This window comes from Pelodiscus sinensis, chromosome 5, assembly GCF_052426305.1.
Source record: "Pelodiscus sinensis isolate ZL-2025 chromosome 5, ASM5242630v1, whole genome shotgun sequence".
Classification (NCBI taxonomy): domain Eukaryota; kingdom Metazoa; phylum Chordata; order Testudines; family Trionychidae; genus Pelodiscus; species Pelodiscus sinensis.
The window spans coordinates 33,933,382-33,953,760 of record NC_143056.1 but is presented as its reverse complement, the minus strand read 5'-3'; the positions used below and the strand labels follow the sequence as shown (position 1 = coordinate 33,953,760).

Sequence of the window (20,379 nt, the reverse complement as noted above, 5' to 3'; positions counted from 1 at the left end):
CTCGTAACTGTTGTTCTTTGATATGTGTTGCTTATGTCCATTCCACTTAAGTGTGTACATGCCGCGTACATGAGTTCCGGAAGCTTTTTACCCTTAGCAGTACCCATAGGGCCAGCCAGGGAGCCCCCCAGAGTGGTGCCAGAATAACCACGCATATAATCCCATGACCCTCACCCCCTCAGTTCCTTCTTGCTGGACATTCTGACGAAGGGGAGGTGGGTGGGATTGGAATGGACATAAGCAACACATCTCGAAGAACAACAATCCTCAGCTTCAGCCCAGCTGTCACATAAGCCTTCTGCCCTAAGAGATCGAGTTTTTTGGGGTCCTTACTCTTAGGCGTGGGGCCCAGTTGTCCTTGCCTCTCCTTTTGGCAGACAGCTTGCACCACCACTGAGCTAGGGGGTGGATGGGCAAAAAAGGTGTTCATTCCCAGCCCAGCTTCAAGCACTGAAGGCATGGTTTGAAGCCCTGGGGCCAGCATGCCTCCCCACGGAGGGGGAACAAAGGGAACAACTATCTATTAACTAAAACAAAATTACCTAATAAACTATTTTGTTAGTCTTTAAAGTGCTACATGACTGCTTTTATTTTTTTTTACCAAGATCAGACTAACACAGATACCTCTCTGTGGCTATATACTAACTATCTAACAACAAAATCAATAACACCACTAAAGAACTATTTACATGAGATAAGAGTACTCAGGGCATACCTGGGATCCCAAGTCAAGTGTTCCAGCTCAGGGGCTGTAAGAAGGAATTGAGGGGATGGAGAGCCAGCAGGGGATTGTATGCATGATTATACCGGCACCACTCCAAGGGGCTCCCCAGCATGCCCAATGGGTACTGCTAAGGGTAAAAAAAAGTTTCCAGAACTCATGCACGCAGCACGCACACACCTAAGTGGAATGGACATAAGCAAGCACTCAAAGAAGAAAACCAGGTTACCAGACAATCTCTAAAATATGGAAAACCAACATTAGAAGGATTTCAAAGGGCAGTAATATCCTACCACCATAAGGTCTTCTATGCCAAATTTGCAATTACAAGTCTGCTAATTACATCACAAATGAAGATATCAAACCAAATTACTTCACTTATAGTTATTTCCATGCTTCCTGTCACAAGGTTTTTGCACAACTATTCCCTTAAACTTGTAAATGTCGACTTGATATTAAGTTCAAATAAAGGGCATATCATGGGAGAGGCGTGACTGGGAAGATTACCCCTATGACTTGGTTAGCAGCTATATGAACTGCTATAGAGGAAGTCCATATCACATCATGATTTCTTATGTTGGCAGAGAGCTATTGGGAAAGTCTGAATTTTTCTCTTTAATTTACAGTCAGTGAATGATTGCTCTGTGCTGCAGTTTATTTGTAATTATAGTCCCAAGCATTTCCAAGATAGCAGTATGGCAGAGGTTCCCAAATTGTTGGGTGCACCCTGGGGGTGCAGACTAATGTTCAAGAGTATGCGGCTGGGGCCTGAATTAATGCCCTCAGGTTGTAGATTAGTGTCCTCATGGTGTGTCTGCTACTGGCCCTGCTCCTGCTTCCTTCACCTCTCTTTGCCTCCCTGTCATCCTCAGCTCTGGTTCTTAGTTCTGTGAAAGGCTGCAGACAGGGGTAAAAGTGGATGAGGTAAAAATGTTGGGAACCACTGTATTATGGTTTGTTTAGATTTCTACTCCACCAGGAAAGTAACAGAAAAATAAAAAGTGGTGGGCCAGTGTCTGCACAGCTTACAAAATTAAAATATCAGTTGAAATAAATTGGACCCAGTTTGTTACACAGTGTCATTTTATATACACACGCTCCTCAGAATACCTAGGTGTTATCAGATCAAGACTTGTCAAACACTTTAAAATGCACAGATTCCCCAGATGAATAATTTAATTGATGTGTGTGTCTCATTGGCAAAGGTTATGTTTAAAATTATACCTTTCTGACATTTTATTCTTACATTGTTTGGGTTTATGCTATTTTATGCATGTATTTAACTATTAGTTCAGCACCTATAGCCCTAAGATCAGCTTTAGAAAAACATTTCTAAAGATAAACTACTTATTTTAGATTGTGCCAAACAAATTCATTAATACAGTAATATAACAGTTTACAGTGCAAACTGTTCTCCAAATTCTTGGGGTTGAGGTTCCTTATGATCTGATTCCAAAATTCCAGCTGCCAATCACACATATATTAACTGTAACCAAAATACTGTCACTCTCACCTCCCAACTTGCTGATTCTGATCCAAATGCTTATTTTTTTTGGCAATTTTTTTCTCCCTGTATTTATGTAGATAGCTGTAAAATAGCCAAGATCTTTTGAGCAGCCTAGAAGATGGTGACAGATTTGCAACAAAGAAACTAAAGACTTGTTTAAGAAGCAAGGGAAGAGGGTAGAAGAATCCCCCCAATTAATTATTCAAAATACCTATTTGGTGTGATCTGATGTATTCCAATGACAACAAAGTGTGTTCACTTTCAGAAGAGTCTAATATTTAGGGATAAAAGAAGCCAAATCTAGCAGAGATAGTTTAGAAGGATCTGAAGATTGTGATTAATATTCTTGAATGAAGCAGAAGTAAGCAAAATTCACTTGGGAGCACAGAGGTTAGGTTCTAATGACCTTAGGGAAATGTTGAGCAAACAAACTCACGAGTTATGATTTGAATAGGTACCATTTATAACTCATATTTTTTCATATATACAGTGTTGCAGGAATATCTGAAATGTGATTAAATACTGTTACTCCTGTTCATCTTACAATTTCATGATAATACTAACACGAGCATATTTCAGGCTATTGGGCTTAGATATGATGGACAAGGAATTTTTAGAAAATCTCAAGACTAGATTTCTTCATGATGTAGATTTCATGAGACATACATATCCTTTTCCTCATAATTTTTCAAATAAATGGTGTTGAAACATGATCATTATTTTGCTGACTGCACATTTATATAGCTTTCTGGCAGTTAGATTCTGCTGACACACCAAATCTTGGCTAAAGCAAGTTCTTCCACGACACAGAATGTTATACAGTTTAATTAATGTCTCTAAAGTAGTTTGAGCTCTTTGGGTAAAAACAGCTATATAAATATTTGTATTTCTAAACTGGCATTTTTCTGAAAGAAATAAGAATTGCACTGTTGAATTAGCATTTCTTAAGAATATTACTGACCTCCATCTTCCTCAGAATCTAGATCAGATTCTTCACTATCATATTGCCTGCTATCTCGATGTCCCTCCATCTCATAGGTCCACAGCATTAGAGAGGTGTCTGCCCCACCAACAGTGACCAACAAACTGTCTTCATGAGTCCAGCGAACATTTGTTACATGTGTACTATGGGCTACATACCTCTTAAATTTTCCAAACTTTCCCTAAATATGAACAAATAGAGACAAAAATTTAATCAACTCTTATAAATAACATTAAAATAAACTGATAATAAAAACATTTTTTCTACTGCTATATTCTTAACCTTTTAAAAGTATATGCTTTAAAGCAGCTTTTCATTTATTCTGTATCACATAATTTGACAAACTCCTCACACATCCAGCAACTTGGTGAAATGTAAATCAGATCAACACTTCCAGTAAGGCTCTGGTTACGAAAATGAGGAACAAAATCACTCTAATTTACAATAAGAATATGAGAATGACAATGCTGGCTCAGAGCACTGGTCGATCTAGCCCTGTTATCCTGTCTTCTGATAGGTAGATGTTTCAGAGGAAATTAAACAGAACAGGTGATCCATCCTCTGCTGTCCAGTACCAGCTTCTGGCAATCAGCATTTGGAGCGATAGGTTGCGAATCTGACCATGTTATCTAATTGCTGTTGATAGATAAATTATCCAGCAACATATCTAATTCTCCTTTGAACCCAGTTACATTTTTGGCCTTTACAATATTCCTGCAATGAGTTTCACAGTCTGACTGTGTATTGTGTGAAGAAATACTTCTTTATGTATGTCTTAAATCTGCTGCTTATTAATTTTGTTGCATGATACCTGATTCTTATGTTACATGAAGGGATAAATAACACTTTCCTATTCACTTTCTCCCTACCATTCATTATTTTATACCTATGTATCATATCTTCTCTTCATCATCTCTTTTCTAAGCTGAACAGTCCCAAACTTTTAAAAATCTATCATGTGGAAGCTTCTCCATATAACTAATACATTATGTTACCCTTCTCTGTACCTTCTCCAGTTCTAATATATCTTTTCAATGATTAATTGCATTAGAGTTCAAGAATCAATCACCAAATATTGTTTTTAGTGGGGAAAGGAAAAAACAAATGTTGGAATCATAAGCAGTGGGTAAAGGCCCAGCTGAGGAAGGCAAGCCCCAGCTCTGCCCTTCTGCCCAAGGCCCACCCCTGGAGCCAAACCCTGCCCACCCCCCGCCTGATCATTCCTGGCCACCTGGAGGACTAGGGCTGCCATGATGAGACCCTGGTCTCAACCCCAACCCTCACCGGGAGCTAGGGAGCTGAGCTGCCATGCCACTGCCCCAGCCCTCCCTGGTAGCTGGGGAAGCCAGAAGCCAGACTGCTGCACCACAGTCCCAGCTCTCCCCAGTGGCCAGGGAGCTGAAATTCTGTGCCATGGCCCCAGCCTTCCCAAGCGTCCAGGACTCCAGCCCTCCATGTCATGCCATGGCTCCAGCCTTCCCAGATAGCTGCAGCATGTAGGCAATTTTATGAAAGTTGCGCCTTCCCTTGCCTACATTACTGACCACCTATGGTTAGATTTAAATATAAAAATACCCACTTGCTAACTTTATATAACTGCTGTTCTTTAAGATGTGTTGTTCACGTCCATTCCAATATAAGTATGTGTTCACCCCAAGCACCGCTACCTGAAAGTTTTTCCCTCAATGGCATCTGTTAGGTTGGCTCTGATACCCCTGAATTTTCATGTTCATGGCATCATTATATTTGGCTCTGCCCAGAGGTGAAAATAATCAGGTGCACCCCAGTGCTCAGCTCTGGTAAGGGTAGGGTGCACTCCGGCAACTCTGCAGCAGGCAGGCAGGCAATTTTGAGGGGCCAGCTGGGGGCGTGCTGTAGGGAAGGTGAGCATGTTCCCAGATGGGTTACTGGGAGGGTCTGACCAAAGTGCCTGGCAACGTTCCTGCCATGGGATGGAGCGCAGAATAGGCCCCCTGTCCAGCTGTGATGACTGCGGCAGCAAAGCCCAAGTCCCGATCATAGGGTAGGCCCCATAGTCTGGCCCCCATCTGGCCGCAGCCCCACTCCTGCTGCAGTGGCCCAGCCTTGCTCCTGCTGGAGGGTGGGGCACAGAATTGGCCCTGTCTGGCTGGGCCCTGTCTGCGGTATCCCTGGCCCCAGCCCCAATATGGTGCAGGAGGGGAGGACGACTGCTTCATGGCCATCTGGCCTTGGCATCTCTCTTGCAGGGGGAGAGGAGGGCTGGAATTCACCCCTGTCTGGCCATGGCTCTGGCTGCACTTGTGGTTTCCTGTCCCCTGTCCCCAATCTTGGGGTAGGCCCCACTGTCTGGTCCCCATCTGGTGCAGCCCCACTGTTGTGGCCCAGCCCCAGCCTTGCTCCTGCTGGGAGGCGCAGAGTTGGAGGGGACAGACTCAGCCCCTGTCCAGGCACGGTTGCAGCGGCCAGGCCTCAGAGTAGGCCCCACAGTCCGCTTCCCCCTGCCATGGGAGGGGTTAACAAGCAGTCTCATCTGGCTGCAGCAGCCTGACCCCAACCCCAGCCCAGCAGGGATAAGAAGGAAGGCAGAACTGGCTGCAGTGGCCCGGCCCATGACAAGTAAGTTGCCCCAGGCCAGCCCCATCCCCTCCACTCTCCCCCTCACACACTCCAATGCTCTGTCTCCTGCATCCCCAATCCAACCCTGTACCCTGAGTCCTTCATATACCCCAACTCCAACTCCTACACCCCCATGTTCCCAGCCCCCCGCCCTGCCCCCTGCACTCCTCCACACTCAAACCCCCTACCATAATACACACCAAACTCTCACTCCTACACACCCATACATCCCCAGCCCCCTGCCCTGACTCCTGCACCTCCCCCCATACTCCCAGCCCCTTGCTCTAGCTCCTGCACTGCCCACACCCAAACTCCATGCCCTGAGCCCCTCAAACAGCCCAACTCTAACTCCTGCACCCCCATATATCCCCTGCCCTGACTCCTGCATCCTCCAAACCTCAATCCTCTGCCTTGAAACCCCCCCGCCCACACACACACACATTTAAATTTCTTACAGGTACTGTTGTCCAAGAGGGGCAGATTGTGATTGTACATTACCTGTAACCAGTGCTTTTTTCTGTAAGATAAAAGGGCCGGTACTGCAAACTTGAGGGGGAAAAAAAGCCGGGGGCCAAAATGCAGTTGCGGCCCCTTTAAGAGCCATGCCACAGGTCCCGAGCAAGCTTCCATCAGGAGCGAAGCCACCCCAGGACATAGGTGACAGTATGCCATCCCAGGGTACACCATCACAAAAAAAGCACTGCCTGTAACAAACTTAAGTTACTTTCATCCCTGGCTCTGCCACCATCTGAGTTTCTTCTTCCTGCCTAACTTTGACAGAGAGGCAGCTGAGGGTGGAGTTTGGAATGGATATAAGTTCAGAGTTTATTGGCATGCGGTTGTAATATCTCTCAACCAAAACCAATGTTTCTTCTAATCTTTTCCATCCATGTGCAGATTTTTTCCATCCATGTGCAAAATAATTTTTTTATGTGCACTGAAGTATATTTGAATGTGCACCAACCACCAGGAGAAAGACAAACGTAACTGTGGATGCTCTGCTAATCAGCTGGGTGGCACTGGAATCTCTCCTGAATGGTCTCACAAATGCACAGCTTACAGGGAACACGAGCCAAAACCCACATAATCTCTACTCTTCTGGGTGACAGCAAAGTCAGACACAAAAGTTTGGACCAACAAACATACTGATGCTCTACAGGTGTCCTGAATAGGAACTTAAGCTATAAAACCAAAGATGCTTGAGCCACGGTATAATATCTCATTTAGGGCAGGTCATAGTATGTGCGGACGCAGGAAGTGATCCATGATGAGATTCCCTGGGCTGAGACTGGAAGGCCTTTCATTCTGTCTGCAATGGCCACAAAAGTATGTGTACATAAGAACCTAAGAATGGCCATATTGGGACAGACCAAAGGTCCATCTAGGACAGTATTCTGTCAGTAGCCAATGCCACATGCTCCATTCCCTGTTGCCCATTCCCAGCTCTCACAACTAAGAGGCTAGGGACACCATCCCTGCTCATCCTGGCTAAAAGCCATTGATACATGTATCCTCCATGAATTTATCTAGTTCTTTTTAAAACCCTGTTAAAATCCTGGCCTCCACAACATCCTCTGGCAGAGTTCACAGGTGTATTGTGTGTTGTGTGAAGAAATGCTTTTTTGTTTGGTTTAAATCTGCTTCTTATTAATTTCATTTGGTATTCTCTAGTTCTTGTGTTATGGGCCAAAGTCCGCCCCTTCACCTTGGGAATGAAGAAGTAGTGGTTCCTGATATACCAGTTCCAAAATCTGATTGCTTCTGCACACAGTGAGCATGATCGGGTATTCCCCTGTCAGTTGATGTAGAACATAGAAGGTGTGTTGTCTGTGAGGACACAAATGGTTTTGCCCTTAATCAGAAGAAGGAAATGGGCGCATGCATTGCGAACGGCCTAGAGCTCCAGGATGTTGATATGGAAGTGTCTTTCCTGTCTGTACCATGTGCCCTGAATTGCCTTGCACCACAATGGGCACCTCAAGCCCATAAGCGATGCATCCGTCATTATAGTTACTGATGGATCTGAGTGATGGAAGGGTATACCGGCAAGTAGGTTGGTTGGAGAAGTCCACCAGTTGAGAGATTGCAGTGCTGGTGGAGGAAGTGTGAAGTGCTTCGCGAGGCTGTGTTCGGCTGAAATGTAGGTTTTTGTGAGCAAGTGCTGTAGGCAGCACACGTGTAGCCTCGCAAATAGGACCATGAAAAGGGAGTATTCTCAACCGCTCGAATGGGGTTGCAGATTGCCTTGAATCTTTGTGGTGGCAGATAGGCTCTTGCTGTCACCAAGTCTAGGAGTGCCCTGATAAATTCTATCTTTTGTGTGGGCTGTATGGTGGACTTTTGTATATTGATAAGCAGGCCAACTCAGGAAAACATTCCCTAGTAGCGGTAGTCGTCATTATGGTTTGTTGACAAGTGGAGCCCTTGATAAGACAATCATAGAGATAAGGGAAGATGATAAAGTTCTGTCTTCTGAGGAAGGCTGTGACTACAGCTAGGCATCTTCGAGAACACTCGAGGGGCCATAGAAAGACCAAAGGGGAGGACCCTGTATTGGTAATGGTCTTGACCTATGATGAATCTGAGAAATCTCCTGTGGGTCGGGTGGATGGTTATATGAAAATACGTGTCTTGAAGGTCAAGGGCTGAGAATCAGTCCCCTTTGTCCAGTGCAGGTATGATAGTTGCCAGGGTCACCATCCTGAATTTTGTGTTGAGGATGAACTTGTTGAGTTTCCTGAGATTCAGGATAGGTCTCCATCCCCCTGGTTTTTGACTGTTTGGAAATAGTTGCTCAATATTCTGTGGGAACAGGTTCTATTGCCCCTAGCGTGAATAACTTTTGCACCTCTGTTTGTAATAGGGGCTCATGAGATGGGTCCCTGAAGAGGGACAAGGAAAGGGGTTTGGTAGCGGGCATGGATGGGAAGGGGATTGTGTAACTCAATTTGATAATTTCCAGGACCCATTTGTCTGCAGTGATTTGGGCCTACTGTTGGTAGAAGGGTCTCAGATGATGATGGAAGGTGACATTGGAATGTACTGGAACTGTGAGGTGGTCACTCAGCCTGAGCACTATCAAGTTCGGCCTGACCAGTCTGTTCAGGCACCGTAGAGGCGGCTGTAGAAGCTGGTGGTGGTGGCATATGCGGCTTTGTGGGTGCCGCTGCCTCAGCAGCACCGACTGGTGCGCTGCGCTTGGGTTCTGACTCAGCTCTCCTGGCTGGTGCAGAGTAGCATTTCTCCGCAGTACCAGAGACTGACAGCACCGGGGAATGAGAGGTTCTGGGCAGTGCTGGTAATGAGTGTGCTGGCTTCTGCTGTCTCCGTGTGTCCTCAGGTTTGTCCTGTGGAGGTTGTAGGCACTTCTCCCAGAGGAGGTTTTTGAGCCACATTTCCTGGTCTTTTCTGACTCTGGCTGTCATGTTCTGGCAGTGCGGGCTCTTACATGCTGCATGAGTCTCTCCCAGGCATTTAACATAGGAAGCACGGCCATCAGAAATAGGCATCAAGTCTCGGCATAAGTTGCATCTTTAAAAGCCGGGAGAACCTGGCATGTTGAAGAAAAAAAGCCGTGGTGGAGGCACTTATGTCTTTTTTTGTCTATAAACGAACATTGAAAACTACCATTAACTGACTAAACTATGAGAGAAAAGTCTAAACTAATTATAGTAATTTTGTTTTTCCTGTCAGGAAGAAGAACACTGCTCTGACTCTGTCTTCAGCCAAGGATGGCAGAAAAGGAATTGACAGGGTTCACGTCGCGCGCACACTCAACAAATGGCAAGGGCACAAGATGCTGGGTGCAAGGGACACTGCTCATGAAAAATCTCCGATCAGCAGCGTGAGGACACACCAAAGACCTGAATGGAGCACCCACAGGGACACCACTTGATGAAGAACCTGATATTCCTCATACTGGGATGTGGTTCCTGCAGCAATGCTGGAAGATGCTCTTTAGACTCTGAGGCCATGGACTATATTTCCTGAAATGTGATCCCTGTGCTGGTGGAAATGCCTAGGGATTCCAGAAGGGCCCCTGGGGGCTGGTGGACATACCAGAAATGGGAAGTCCTGGCTCAGGTCCATGGTCAGGTAATGCCAGATGGAGTGTCACTGCCAACTCATGCAGGAGACATGAGTTTGCCTCTGAGTCTATACCTTCCCAGAGACCAAGATGGAGGGGTGCCCAGTTGGTGCAACATGGTACTAAGCCATTCTGGCCAGTTTCCCATTTGAAGGCACCTTGAGTCTTGATGCTATGGGAGAGTTTCCTGTTAGTACTACTGTCGACTTCTCCCATATTGATGGGGATGGTAATACTGGCAGAAAGAGCATGCCCCTCACAGCCACAAATGCCTCTAGTGTTGAAGGGTGGTAGGCATCCCGTGACTCTTTAGGGAGGCCATTAGTGCCAAACTAAATGGTGCTTGCTTCTGGGGAAAGAGTAAATATACCAGGCAGGCTTTAGATGTCTCAGAGTGGCCTGGCATGGATTACACTTTACTAGAGTCTCTCTAGAACTTCACGGTTCAGGATCTTTGGGGGTTTTTTTTGGCACCAATAATGAAGATTAGAAGATTTGACTGAGGTAGTCTTCTTCAACCCTGGAGATAACAGACCATGATGAGGCTCCTGAGACGCAGAAGCAACATCCCTTCTCAGTGCTGGGAATGAGGACTGGTGCTGAGTCCTAAGACTCACTGGGGCATTTCTGACAGAAGATGAAATATTCAGTGCTGTGTCCTAGGGACTCAGATCCAAGGGAAGACAGAAAGCTGCCTCTATGAGGATAAACTTAATTTATCATCCCTGTGTAGGGCTGCAGAATGAAATCGCCCCTTTAATACATTTTATCTACCAATGTGACATTATGTAACTTCATGAAATGCAGCCCAATTTTTATGAATGGGATTTGGATTAATTTGTTAGCAACCTGTTAAGAATTGCCTTTGAGGAATTTTTTGTAACTTTTTATATATTGTAACTGAAACTCTATTTTAAACTGTTAATACATTGTAACTAAAGTGACTCCATATTGTAAATGAAACCCCATTTCAAACTTTGTACTTCTTTAACTCCATGTGTCTATGCAATCTCATTTAAAAGTGTGAATGTGGCTGTGTGTGTGTAAAGCAGTACTCACCAACCACTAGATCGGGATCTACTGATAGCTCTTGGAACCTTTGGGTGTGTCTCAACTACACGCCTCTGCCGACAGAGGGATGTAGATTAGGCACATCGCTATTGCAAATGAAGCGGGGATTTGAATAAAGCTTCATTTTAATAAAAATGGCTTCCCCTTTTTGCAAACATGGTATTTTGTCAGCAAAAAGCAGCAATCTAGGAAAGCCTTTTCTGACCGATCCCTTATGCCTCGTGCTGAATCCCTCCTGCACCCCAAACCCCTGCCTCTAGCCTGATAAAAGTGAGTGAGAATGGGGGAGGGAGGACGGAGAGAGCGGGGGAGTAGGGGCTAGGAGAAGGTGTGGGAAGGAGGCAGGGCAAGCATGTTTGGGTTTGAGGTAGATCCTGGATTGCACTTAAATTCAAAAAGTGATCTCATGCTTTAAAAGGTTGGAGACCACTGGTGTAAAGGGATCAGTCCCTGAAGCCAGTCACTCTGGGTGACCAGCTATCAGCACCACCGTGATGGCCAAAGAACAATGTGGGTAAGCCTTGCAAAAGAACCAAAAAAGAGACCAAAGCCCCATCAAGAAAAGTTCAAAATCCCACGTGCCATTAACTGATGACTCATGGTCCTACAGTGCCCTAGGACAGTGGCAGAGGACAAAATCTATAGACTAAAATACATAAAAAAAACAGGGGCAAAACTATAGAATAAGGTCTTTCAGTTCCATAATCATGCTCCAGGAGCATTAATACACACCAACATGCCCTGGCTCCCCTCCTCATGTCTAGACCACTTGGCCAGTAGAATAGCATAAGCAACTGAGGCTGGTAATTATAGCCCATTTGTAGAACTGTGTGAATGAGTGTGTGTATGTGTAGTGAATAATTTTACTAGGTAGGGACAGTAAATTAATTCTGTTTTCACAATAAACATGACATATTACCAGGGGTCGACAAATTATGTAAAACCTTACTCGCCAGACAAAAAAGGGACTCGCCACCCACCCCCACAAAAAGTGTTTTTTTTAATGGCATAAATTCCTAATAAGAATAAGAACAGTAATTACTAATAAGTTATTAATAAATATTGCCCAGGTTATTAATAAATATGGGTATGTCTACACTACCCCGCTAGTTCGAACTAGCGGGGTAATGTATGCATACCGCACTTGCTAATGAAGCCCGGGATTTGAATTTCCCGGGCTTCATTAGCATAAGCGGGGAGCCGCCATTTTTAAATCCCCGCTGCTTCGAACCCCGTGTAGCGCGGCTACACGGGGCTCGAACTAGGTAGTTCGGACTAGGGTCCTATTCCGAACTACCGGTACTCCTCGTGAAACGAGGTGTACCGGTAGTTCGGAATAGGCACCCTAGTCCGAACTACCTAGTTCGAGCCCCGTGTAGCCGCGCTACACGGGGTTCGAAGCAGCGGGGATTTAAAAATGGCGGCTCCCCGCTTATGCTAATGAAGCCCGGGAAATTCAAATCCCGGGCTTCATTAGCAAGTGCGGTATGCATACATTACCCCGCTAGTTCGAACTAGCGGGGTAGTGTAGACATACCCTATCTTACAAACCTCTACCTTTTCTCTCTGCTGCCATGTCTCCTCCCCTTGCTCCATCAGCTCCCCTGGTGCCTGCTGCCCCCCCAACCCCTCACTCTCTGCTGTCCTGACTCCTGCCCTTCTCACTGCCCTCAGCCTTCCTGAAATCTGCCCCCCTCCGCCAGCCCTTCTCTCTGCCCTGTGCCCATTCCTCCAGTAGCCCCACTCTGATCGTGTGAGCTACCCCTCCTCATCCCCTCTCCTAAAACCTCCCTCTACACACCTGCCCTGCCTGTCTCCTCTGGTGCTGGTCCCTCCCCTGCAGGTGTCTGCCGTTCTGCTTCACCCCCAAAATCCCTTGGCACCTGCACCCTCCTGGTGCCTCCCCCTTCCCTCACTGCCCCTGCCTCCTTTGCTCTCTTTTTCCCTGATACCCACCCCCTCACCACTCTCTGCCCCCGTTCCCCTCATGACCCTGTGCCCTCAGATGCCTTGCTCCATCCCCGCCTTCCTCATGCCCACCCCTTCTTTCAAGCCTGCTCCCAGCACCTCCCCCTCCCCCTCTAGCCCCCAGTGCCCTTACCGTCTCTTCTCCCAACATCACCCTGTCCCCACTCCCACTGACACCTCCCCTCCTGCCCTTTTCCTCATTGTCTGCACTTGGCCCCCTGGCATTTGTCTCTCCTGCACCCCTGTCTCTTGGTGCCTTTCCCTTTCTTCTTCTTATTCTTCTCCTGACCTCCTCCTCTCAGTACAAGCCCCTTCCCCATATTTTTCCCCTTCCCTTCCCGCAGCCCAGCCCAGTCCCTTCCACTCCCCAGAGGCCAGCTCGAGGTTTTTTGCTGCCCCAAGCAAAACATTTTTGCCCCCCCTTTGTTGTTGTCTTTTACATATGTTTGCATTTTGCAATGGGTTTATTGTTTTGTTTTCTTTTTTGTCCCGACATTTTAGTCCTATAAATAACATTCGTTTTTTTCCATAAAGGCAAAGGCGCTTCAAGTGAACTCCCCCTCTCACTCGCTGCTGGGTCACAGCAGCCTTTTCCCTGCCCTGTTCAGCCCCTCCCTATGGGCAAGCACCCTTCACTCCCGACCCACAGGGGGAGCAAGGTGCAGGGACAGCACAGAGCCAGAGGGGTGCAGGGAACAGTGGCAGAGTACGGGGGTGGCGCGGGGAACGGGAGACACAGAGCCAGAGGGATGCAGGGATTGGGGGTAGCAGGGTGCAGTGGAGGCACGGGGAATGGGATGCGAGGAACGGGAGGGGAAGAGGGATCGGGGTCTAGGGGCAGTGCAGGGAATGGGCAGCACAGAGCTGGGGGAACAGGGATCGGGGGGAGCAGGGTGCGGGGTGTAAGGGTGGGGCAGAGCCAAAGGGTCGCAGGGAAGAGGAAGAGCAGGGAATCCGGGGTGCAGGGGAGCTGTGGGGAATGGGCGGCACGGAGACAAATGGGGGCTGGGGCCGTGGCAGGACTGAAGCCAGCGGGACGGGCCCTGGCTGTTCCGCGCACCACAGCCAGCTCCCAGGGACATGTGTCCAGAACCGAGCGGCCACGGCCCTTTAAAATCAGCGGTGCCAGGTCACGCCAGTGTCCTGGCATCCCGCCCCGCCTCCTTGCGCCGGAGCTGCACGCAGGTGCCCGGTGGGAAGAATTGCTGCACTTCCCCCTTCCCAGCAGCGCTGTGCTCCTCCGTCGGCTAGCGGATTGGATGGGGCTGCGCCACCCATACTGCGGGCTTCGGCCAGCCCGTCACAACGGCCCACCGGGCCAGTCCGCCCCTGCACTCGCCAGCTGGAAAAATCTACTTGCCACGGGCGAGCGGGTGAGTGCATTTGTCGAGCCCTGCATATTACCTTACCTCTCAAGTAAGATTGTGCTAGTTCTATTTCTATGAGTGTAACACCCATTTTTTGTTGTTGTGGGGTATAACGTTCTTGCAATGCTTCTGCACCAGAGTTTTCTCCAGCCAGTTGGAATGGGAGTTACTTAATAGCATAGGTTTGTGGCAAAAACCACAAGGCTTAAACCATGGAGGTATCTTCCAATTTTGGGCAGGAATTAACTGCATAATGTGGGGTTTGTTAACCTAACAAACTGTTCTAGCAATTAAAGCCTAACTATAATAATAGTAACTATATACAGCAAATTAGAAACAAAAGTCCACTGAGGAGTATTTGTGAACATGAAGACAAAGTAGTTCCAGGGATGGTAAGAAGGAACTGAGAGGGCCATGAGGCCCTTTCTACCAGCACCATGAGCTTTTGACTCCAGGGGGCACCAGAGCTTACTTAATGGACAGCACTGAGGAAAAAGCTTTCAAGCAGCAGTGCTCACAGAGAGCACATACCACACTGGAATGGACCTGAACAAGCACTTAAGAACTGTGCATAAGAATATTAAATATAGAATTTAGTACTAAATATAGAATTTAGTATCACAGTTTAGTATTATATAGCAGTTGTTAAACTTCATATAAAATACTATAAGCATGTGAACTGCTGACACCACTTGAATGGTATAATACTAACAAATGAAGAACTATGCGATGACATAAATATATTTCACAGTTTAATGTACTACAGGTTACATTTTCATACTTATTTCCCTAACTGATCATGGTGACAATAATTTAACAGCATTATTATGCTCTATATGGAGCGATAATTTTTGTAAGTGGTGGCATAAACAATTTCACTAGTCTTCTAATACCACAGTTAGAAACTTACTTACTTTTGCAGGGAATCGGAAAAGCTTAACAAACCCAAAATCATCTCCTGTGGCCAAGACTTTACTATCGCTGGTGAGGCATGAAGCTGTTACATCTGTGACTTCCCCAATTATTGGCCAGATTCCTTCACAGCAAGAGCCCAGAACACTTGTCCATGATGCCCAGCCAATCTTTTCAATCTATAAAACAACCTATTTGTGATACAGCATACTTATCCTGAGCCATTTTTCATCAATCTGATCTCAAACAAAACAAAATATTTTTATTTCAAAATGTATTATTGTATTTACACACTATTTTCCAAATAGTTAGACACACATCTAAATGATACAAACAGGAGGAGAATAAGACATTTTTTATGTAAATTCTGTTAACGATATTATTTAGATGAAACATTCACGAAAATATTCTGTAGAATTAATGGACAACAAAGAACAGTAAATAAATAACACATTTCCTTCTAGAAGACAGATAAGCATGTAGTATTAAGCTTCATTCTTTGCTGCTATATTTTATATTGCAACTCTTTCAGGCTGCAGCTAAAGTTACTTTCCTACCTCCAAACTAGGAATTGTCTGTCTTTTCCCTCGAGGAGCTTCAAAGAACAGTTGCTCTTTAGCACCAGTGTTGACTTGTAAAAGCTTCCCTGTAAAATATATACATTACATGCCAGTATGTTAACACCAAAAAGGAAATTCAGCTTCACTGTACAAATGCCCATTTGGAAATTTTCTGTTATCCATTTCCCACAAATTATTCTTTCCACTTAATTCATTTTTAAATTAATCATGCATTTACTGCAGAAAAAAATCATTCTTCCACATGTGAGACAAAGCATGGATCTGTTTTTTTGGAAAAGAGATGCAACAATACTTTGCTCAGAAGGTAGAAATCAAACAATACATAAATTGCAAGACAAATAAGAATCTAGACAGAACTTTTATCTTACTTCATCAAATTGCATTCTGTATAGGTGTCTAAATTGCTGCAGTACAACTGGGGACAACCTAGATTTGTGTGCGCGCCACACGAGTGACCCTCCCTCTCAATGGGTCACAAGAGTGTCATAACCAAGATGGTCTTCTGTGATAAGGTAGTTTTGCTAATTGAGCTTGCGAACCTAGAATTTGCAGGGTATACCGATTAAACCATAGTAGCACTTTGATTCGATGCAGAGGAAGTGTGCAGTTCTCACAATGTTGTGTGCAATCGGCACACACCTCACTTTATGTGCTCTTGCTTTAAATTTACGTCACTTTTATAATACCATCACGGGAAAACCCTATGATGATGAAAACCAGCAGAATCTGCATGGGAAATGGTAAACAAAATGTCTCGTGGGCCACACACAGAACCTTGATGGGCTGCATGTGGCTTCTGATCTCAGGGTGCCCACCACTGCTATAATTGATATCTAGCTGGGTATTTTTACCACATAACATCTGCATCCTTAAGTGAGGAAATGAATCTGTCACTAGCATCATAAATTCGCGTTCTAGTTGTGTGAGATTGAATGAAGCATAATCTGCATGCTTAAGTTAACACAGAGTATAACCTGTTGACTTCCAATTAAATTTAAGGCCCTACATGCTTACATGACTTTTGACAATAGAATTTAGGTACTTTTGAAAATTGTACCTATACTCTAATCTTTCGGTTGTAATTTAGATTTGCAGATTATTACTTACCTCTGATGTCCCAGTCCATGTGTGTTATGTAACTGGAGGCACCCTTGCAGATTCCTACTCGCTTACTACTCATTACATTGTAGATGTCTACAAAGCTGTCACATGATGCCACCGCTAAGTATTTTCCAGCACCTAAAATGATTTAGTGAGAACATAAGACATTTTTCAATCATTTCAGTGTTCTAAGCATTAGTAGATAAGCTATTACCCTTTGACTTTTTGGACCTTTTTGGAATTTAATTCAATTTCCAGCTCTTTGTGAAATAAATGTGGTAATTTGCAGTCAGCCCCTGACAGATTAGTATCCATATGAGAGAACAGCCAAAAATATCATAGACCTTATCTATACTTGTGGTGGCATCTAGTGTAGTTGTAGCTACCTATTGCAGAAAAAAGGCAAACTGTATCCATATTCACTGCATGGCTCCAGCTGTTCCCCACTGCTGGAGCCTTTCACTGTGATGAAGAAAGGCTCAGGAGGATGCAGCAAGACACTACACTGCTAAAAGGGCAGTGTAAATGGGGGTGCACTGTTTGGGCATGTATAGCACATGTGTAGGGTATACATACCCAAGGATTCAGGCATGCACTCTATTTACCCAATCAGTCCCTCACCATCTACACCAGTGGGTCTCAACAGGTTACACAAAAAACAGTTGCAAGTTTCACTACAAATTAAAATTTCATACAGACAATGGCTTGTTTATACTGCTCTAAACATACATTGAAATGTATGTGAAATTTTTATATTCCAATTGAATTACTTTATAATTACATAGTAAAAATGAGAGCATAAGCAAATTTTCATTAACAGTCTGTGTTAGGGCTTTCCTTACCTTTTGCGTGGTTCTTGTCAAACAGACAGAAAACAAACAACCATTGTGATCTTCACTGGGGTTAATCAAGCAAGCATATCCATAGCTATGCATGCCAGAGCTTATCATCTCCTCCTCCCCTTTCTTAGCAGGCATACTTACACCTGCAGTGCATGCCGTTAGGCCCACCCCTTACAGTTTATGGCCATGTTCTATTTTAGATGGTGTTATATCTGGGGGGTTTGGCAGCTTTTTTGTACTCCATGAGAGGGGTAAGGTGTGAGGTTATATTTCAGCCAGGGTCACCTTTTCTCTGCCTCTTAGTGTTTTTTATGTTTCCCCGCAGTTAGGCAGAAGCAAACACCATATCTTTGATCTTTGCTCACATATATTAGTAAGGACATAAAAGTATCAAAAATAAAACCCAAACTTCTATCCCAGCTCCAATGACACTTTTGTATTTTTATGTCTGATTTTGTACGCAAGTAGTTTTTAAGTGAGGTAAAATTTGGGGTATGCAAAACAAATCAGATCCTGAAAGGGATACAGTAGTCTGGAAAGGTTGAGAGCCACTGGTCTTCAATGTTAGTTATACCCCTCCTAGCTGGGTGTGCAGTGTTTAGCCTTACAACCTGGTGTAGAGTGCAAATATAACCACTTATTTTTAAGGAACAATCAGAAATGAAAATCGGGAACTCCAACCATTCTTTCCTTCACAAAGAATGGCATGTGTAATATTAAGTTTGAGGTAAGACCAGGGCAGTATTTGTATGATATTTTTCAACATGAACTGCATCAATCTATACCTACAGATAACAAGACTGCTTCCACTGAGGTGGTGGTAACGTCTAGGGCTATAAAGATGGGTTTCTAAATGGAAGCTGAGCTCTTCCAAAAAGCTGGCCCCTGTCAGAGGTGCTGAACATTTTTGAAAATCTGACTCTAATGCATTAATGACATTTGAAATAAAATGATTTCAAAAGCTATGAGTAAATTTCATGAAGCTACATAGTGTAAACTGCCACAGAGACTATTTTGCAGTGATCTGTAGTTAATTCGAGTGCCAAATTTTCCAGAGCTCACAGCACACAGCTGCTCTTATTATCTGCAATGGGAACGGATCGCTTGATAATCTAATTGTTACATTTATGTACCTAAATATGAGCTGAGCTCTTCTGATAATCCTGCCCTTACGCTACAAAATATGCAATATTGCCAAGAAATATCAAATGATATCATTGATTCCATTTACTAAATACTAATACATGTAAAACAGGAGAACAAATCTTAAATTTCCTGTTCTTTGGAAAGAGCTCCAGAATGTCCACAAGAGATGAAGAATTACATTTATGTCCAATTTGTTTCTTTTCAGATTTCCATAGAGTGCATAAAGGAACACTATTGAGGTTTTATAGCTATGCAAAATAATCTTTAACACATGCTAAAAATTGATTTGATACAATTATGGAGAAACACACGTCTGTTCTCAGTGAACAAAAAAATCCCAATGTGCATGCACAAATATGAAGTTTAGCTCAAACTTTGATAATTACGTTGGATTTGATAATTATCACCTTAATGTATCACTCACCAGGAGAAAATCGAATCTCTGAAATAACATCCTTTCTGTGGTGGAAGGAGACTAGATCCTCCAGAGTGTCTGCATTCACCATCAAGAAACTTCCATCATTGAGACCTACAGCCAATGCCTTTCCATCAGGAGAAAAGCAGCAGCATCTTCCACCTAGAAGAGACGCACATAGGAACTATATACTTATTCCTTAATTTTCCATTTCTATTTTACCTATTTGTCCAAAATTTAAGAAAAATTAGTTCTGTAGTCCTATATAAGCCACAAATTTCTTGCCAGAAAGAACACCAGGGATAATACAGACCCACTTCTATGAAAGTACACAGACTCTGTTACTGGATAAGCAGAGGTACAACTTTACATTTGCATTACATTTATTTTTATAAATTGAATTTTTTACTGATCTCAATATTTATTTTACATTAGTAATCAGTGCAAAGATAAATATTGTTATTTTTCATATTACTATTAGGATTGTTATCCGGAACAGACCCAGGACTGACGCACCACTGGCAGAGGCTCTTCAGTCTGGCCAGAGAAGCCCCTTTCCATAGTTGGTCTAGCCCCTGCGCGCCTCAGGCCAGGGGCACTCCAGCCCAGGCAAAGCAACCTCTGACTGTGGTGGGCCTGGCTCCAGTGCACTGCAGGTAGGGGCACTCCAGCCTGGCTGCAGTTGTCCCCTAGCCTGTCCCGATTAATCGGTTAACCACTGAACTTAATGTTTAACTAGTTAACTAATTAAACTGGATTTTATGGGATTTTACAGATACCACTAAGTGAAAAATCTCCAGTGGGCCACACCCACCCAGCATGTAATGGACATAAGTAACATCTCGAAGAACTACAGTTACAAAAGATTAGTAACTTTTTTTTTCAGTATATTAGAAGCAAAGATTTTGTTTCGATCAAATTCCTGCCTTGCCTCTTGAGAGTGCAAAAACTTTGATCTTGGTCAGGGAGTTCCATAGATTAAAATCTTATATCCCCAGAAAAGCCTATTGATTAGAAATATGCAGCTGGATGTTATCTGTGGAATAAACCCCTTTTTCAAAAATGTCCAGGTTCTTAACAT

At 44.4% G+C, this 20,379-nt stretch overlaps 1 protein-coding gene across 2 annotated transcripts in view; it reads right to left on the bottom strand.

Annotated features, from left to right (window-relative positions):
• EML5 (EMAP like 5) overlaps nt 1-20,379 on the bottom strand; it is a 332,722-nt gene that overhangs the window by 126,791 nt on the left and 185,552 nt on the right. For both annotated transcript variants that reach the window (XM_089778388.1, XM_075926740.2), the window contains exons 22-26: nt 19,308-19,460; nt 16,902-17,033; nt 15,771-15,859; nt 15,216-15,392; nt 3,190-3,391 (exon numbers count right to left, since the gene is read on the bottom strand). In XM_089778388.1, the coding sequence (XP_089634514.1) occupies nt 3,190-3,391; nt 15,216-15,392; nt 15,771-15,859; nt 16,902-17,033; nt 19,308-19,460 (753 nt within the window). The remainder of the gene's footprint in view (nt 1-3,189; nt 3,392-15,215; nt 15,393-15,770; nt 15,860-16,901; nt 17,034-19,307; nt 19,461-20,379) is intronic.